The 4,452-nt window shown below is 55.6% G+C and overlaps 1 protein-coding gene and 1 long non-coding RNA gene across 2 annotated transcripts in view; one reads left to right on the forward strand and one right to left on the reverse strand.

Moving 5' to 3' along the window:
- The window catches only part of LOC107833923 (uncharacterized), a 22,671-nt gene that overhangs the window by 13,460 nt on the left and 4,759 nt on the right, over positions 1 to 4,452 (reverse strand). Inside the window, exons 2-3 of the long non-coding RNA XR_001659692.1 lie at positions 3,105 to 3,110; positions 249 to 254 (exon numbers count right to left, since the gene is read on the reverse strand). This is a non-coding gene — a long non-coding RNA (uncharacterized LOC107833923). The remainder of the gene's footprint in view (positions 1 to 248; positions 255 to 3,104; positions 3,111 to 4,452) is intronic.
- The window catches only part of cd109 (CD109 molecule), a 19,201-nt gene that overhangs the window by 11,272 nt on the left and 3,477 nt on the right, over positions 1 to 4,452 (forward strand). Inside the window, exons 20-27 of the mRNA XM_016664329.1 lie at positions 501 to 719; positions 1,189 to 1,321; positions 1,748 to 1,924; positions 1,993 to 2,074; positions 2,153 to 2,381; positions 2,461 to 2,632; positions 2,710 to 2,900; positions 2,976 to 3,131. Coding sequence (XP_016519815.1) covers positions 501 to 719; positions 1,189 to 1,321; positions 1,748 to 1,924; positions 1,993 to 2,074; positions 2,153 to 2,381; positions 2,461 to 2,632; positions 2,710 to 2,900; positions 2,976 to 3,131 — 1,359 coding nt within the window. The remainder of the gene's footprint in view (positions 1 to 500; positions 720 to 1,188; positions 1,322 to 1,747; positions 1,925 to 1,992; positions 2,075 to 2,152; positions 2,382 to 2,460; positions 2,633 to 2,709; positions 2,901 to 2,975; positions 3,132 to 4,452) is intronic.

Below are 4,452 nucleotides of genomic sequence, written 5' to 3' on the forward strand. Positions count from 1 at the left end.
GGGGACACTGGTCACAGGCTTCAGTCTGCTGGTCTCACTGGGAGAACTCAATGACTTCTGAGACGTCCTGGTTCACAGGCTGAAGCCAAGGATAAAAGAGAAATTATTCTGTAATTCTGATCTTTCATCCTTACCTGGGGAAGGTAATCCTAATGAATCCAGTTTGTTTCGTAAAACGGTTGAAACACAGAACAGGAGCTCCGATCCTCTGCTGCCACATACAAGATGGCGGCGACGTAACGCAGGACTCGGCGCTCAGTGAGGGTCTAGTATTCATGTCTATATTCATGTCTGTGGTTTCATCTGCAGGGCGGGGCAGAAGCTCTTCTTTATTTTCTTCTTCTACTGTCTAATATTTCCGCGCGTCATCAGGAACACTGATGGCGTCTGATTTCAGCGGTGAATGAACCGGGCGGTTCCGACCCAGAAACACGTCCTGCCAGCTTTGTTTAGGGCTGAATCCGATCCGGGCGTGTCTCCGTCCGTCTGTCTGTCTCCAGGTCACCGTGATCGTCGCAGAGAGCGACGCCTTCGAGTTCGTGTTCCCGGACAGCGAGGCGGTCGCCATGGCCAGCGTGCGGCGCCTCCTGGTGGAGCCGGAGGGCGGCGCCACCGTCCTGGTTCCCATCAGGCCTCTGGTCCTGGGAGACGTCCCCATCGCCGTGAAGGCCGTGTCCTCCGCGGCGGCCGACTTCGTTCGCACAACCGTCCTGGTTAAGGTGGGAGGAGGAACAAAACACTCTGCAAAAGTATTCACACCCCGTCCACTCTCAGAGCTGACTCACGGGTCAGAATGGCCTAGTTAAAGTCCAGACTGAGAATATGTAGCAGGACTTGATAAACTTAAGTTCTCAGGATATAATTTTAAAGTTTAAGAAATGGTCTCCATGATGCTGGTTGTCCTCTGCAGAACCAGAACCAGAAACAGAACCACTGCAGGTGGACCTGATCACTAAGCAGCTGACTGCTGGAGGCCATTTTATTTAGGTCGACAGCATAAAGGGGGCTCCCCTGTTCCTCAGTTAGGCCCAGAAATCCTAATAAAACCCTGAATGTTTGAAGTTGTGAATATTTTTAAATTTTCTTCAGAAGTGAGAAAAATGAACCAACTTTATTTAGCAGAACCAGAAGAGAAAACCTCCATGTTCCTGACGTCATCACGTCCTTCTCTGTTCCCTGCTCCGTCAGGCTGAAGGTCGGCCTCAGAGCTTCTCCTCTTCCCTCCTCCTGGATCTCCCCGCCGGCCGCTCCGGTTCCGTGGCGTTCCGGTTCCCTGCAGGCGTGGTGGACGGCAGCCAGCGCGTCTCGGTGACGGCCATCGGTACGTTGACCTGATGGTTCTGTTAGGACCCGGGTCCAACCGGACCGCACGGGCTGGTGCTGAATGATTTTCTCTATCTGGGTCAAACTGATCAACTTCTATTTCTCTAATTTCTCTAATTATTAACTTGGTCAAATATTCTGGACTTTCTGGGTTTTTAACCCTTTAAAAGCAACTTAATTTTTTTAATGAGTGAAAAACTTTTAACATTTTATTATCAGACCAAAATGAAGGACCAGGTGGGAACTGTGAAGGGAACCGGCCCGTCACTGGGACCACAACGTCTCTTCCGGTTCTGTCGCTGCTGTTTCTGTTTGTTAGTTTGGATCGGTACCGGCTGTGCAGGCGGTGTCCAGGCTGGCTCTCCAGAACCGTTAGTGTCCTGGTTCCGGTCCGTTCAGCCTGTCTAACCTGTGTGTGCTGAAGGCGACCTGCTGGGCCCGTCCATCAGCGGTCTGGACTCGCTGGTCCAGATGCCGTTCGGCTGCGGGAAGCAGAACATGATCCACTTCGCTCCAAATGTCTATGTCCTGCGGTACCTCAGCGCCAGAGGCCCGCTGGACCCGGCGCTGCAGAACCGGGCCACTGACTACATGCTGAAAGGTAGCACACAGAACCAACAGAACCTCCCCAGACGTGAACCGGGTCGTGATGGTTCTGTTCTCCGGCAGGTTATGAGCGGCAGCTGTCCTACCAGCGGGCCGACGGCTCCTTTAGCGCCTTCGGCCAGCAGGACTCGTCAGGCAGCACCTGGTAGGATTCGGTTCCGGGACCGGACCAGAACCGGACCAGAACCGGACCAGAACCTCCTCTGACCGTCTCTCTGCGCAGGCTGACGGCCTTCGTGCTGCGCTGCCTGCTGCAGGCGCGGCCGTGGGTTGGCGTGGACGGCCGGGTTCTGGAGAGCGCGGCGGCGTGGCTGGCGGCGCAACGGGCGGCGGGCGGCGCCGCGGCGGAGCCCGGAACCGTGATCCACTCCGAGCTGCAGGGCGGCCTGGACGGACCCGTGTCCCTCACCGCCTACGTCCTGGTCGCCCTCCTGGAGGACGGCTACATCAGGGTGAGCGGGTCCGACCCGGTTCTGGTTCAATCGGTGCGAGCGGTGCTGACGAGCTGCCGCCCTGCTCTCTGTCTGCCAGGCGCAGTACGCCTCCCAGGTGACCTTTGCCCTCGGCTACCTGGAGGCCCGGCTGGACCAGAGCGTCTCCAGCAACTACAGCCTGAGCCTGCTCAGCTACGCTCTGGCCCTGGCAGGAAGCCCCGCCTCCCACGCCGCGCTCAACCGTCTGATTGGCCGAGCTGACCTGAGGGGTACGTTCATTGGCTCTTCCTCCCGACGCGGTTGGAGACGTTGCGTATGACTTCCTGCTCTGTCTCTCTGACAGCAGACGGTGTCCCGACCTGGTCATCACCTGACGCTGGCCTGTCATCGTCATGGCAACCTCGCTCGGCAGACATCGAGATAGCGTCCTACGTTCTGCTTTCTCTCTACGAACTGAACCGGGTCGACGAAGGTCTGAGTCTGATGCAGTGGCTGAGCCAGCAGAGGAACCACCTGGGAGGATACGGCAGCACGCAGGTCTGGAACCGGCGTAAACCGGTTTAAACTGGGTTCAGTCCAGTTCAGTGCCTCTTTTCCCTCCCCTCTGTCCAGGACACGGTGGTGGCTCTGCAGGCTCTGTCCGCCTTCGCCGCTCTGCAGGGGTCAGAGCACTCCGACCTGGACGTCACGGTAACCAACGTGGACTCGGGCGTTGTCGCCTCCTTCCACATCGACCAGAACAACTTCCTGCTGCTCCAGAGTCGCCAGGTAACCATGGAGACGATGAACCATTAAAATTACCGCAGTGAAGTTAGTTTCCAGTCAGATATTCGCGAGCCGCGTCCGGCTCCAGGTCGATCCGACCGATGAACGATAATCTGGGCCAGAAGTTCTGCCAAAGATCAGAGGTTCAATGTGGGACCGTCTACAAACTCCAGAACCAAACAGAACCAAACACTCCTGACAACTAGTGTCATTCTGGTCCCAGTCTGATCTCATTCTGGTCTCATTCTGGTCCCAGTCTAGTCCCAGTCTGATCCCAGTCTGGTCCCATTCTGGTCCCAGTCTGATCCCATTCTGGTCCCAGTCTGATCTCATTCTGGTTCCAGTCTGATCTCATTCTGGTCCCATTCTGGTCTCATTCTGGTCCCAGTCTGATCCCAGTCTTATCTCATTCTGGTCCCAGTCTAGTCCCAGTCTGGTCCCATTCTGGTCCCATTCTGGTCTCATTCTGGTCCCATTCTGGTCTCATTCTGGTCCCAGTCTGATCTCATTCTGGTCCCAGTCTGATCCCATTCTGGTCCCAGTCTGATCTCATTCTGGTCCCAGTCTGATCTCTTCTGGTCCCAGTCTGATCTCATTCTGGTCTCATTCTGGTCCCAGTCTGATCCCAGTCTGGTCCCATTTTGGTCCCAGTCTGATCCCATTCTGGTCCCAGTCTGATCCCATTCTGGTCCCAGTCTGATCCCAGTCTTATCTCATTCTGGTCCCAGTCTAGTCCCAGTCTGGTCCCATTCTGGTCTCATTCTGGTCCCAGTCTGATCTCATTCTGGTCCCATTCTGGTCTCATTCTGGTCCCAGTCTGATCTCATTCTGGTCCCAGTCTGATCTCATTCTGGTCCCATTCTGGTCTCATTCTGGTTCCAGTCTGATCTCATTCTGGTCCCAGTCTGATCTCTTCTGGTCCCAGTCTGGTCCCAGTCTGGACCCATTCTGGTCTCATTCTGGTCCCATTCTGGTCCCAGTCTGGTCCCAGTCTGATGTCATTCTGGTCCCAGTCTGATCTCATTCTGGTCTCATTCTGGTCCCAGTCTAGTCCCAGTCTGGTCCCAGTCTGATCTCATTCTGGTCCCAGTCTGATCCCATTCTGGTCCCAGTCTGATCCCATTCTGGTCCCAGTCTGGTCCCAGTCTGGTCCCATTGTGGTCCCAGTCTGGTCCCATTGTGGTCCCAGTCTGATCTCATTCTGGTCCCAGTCTGGACCCAGTCTGATCCCATTCTGGTCCCAGTCTGGACCCATTCTGGTCTCATTCTGGTCCCAGTCTGATCCCATTCTGGTCCCATTCTGGTCTCATTCTGGTCCCAGTCT

The sequence above is a fragment of the Poecilia formosa genome, unplaced genomic scaffold, assembly GCF_000485575.1.
Source record: "Poecilia formosa unplaced genomic scaffold, Poecilia_formosa-5.1.2 Scaffold480, whole genome shotgun sequence".
Taxonomy (NCBI): domain Eukaryota; kingdom Metazoa; phylum Chordata; class Actinopteri; order Cyprinodontiformes; family Poeciliidae; genus Poecilia; species Poecilia formosa.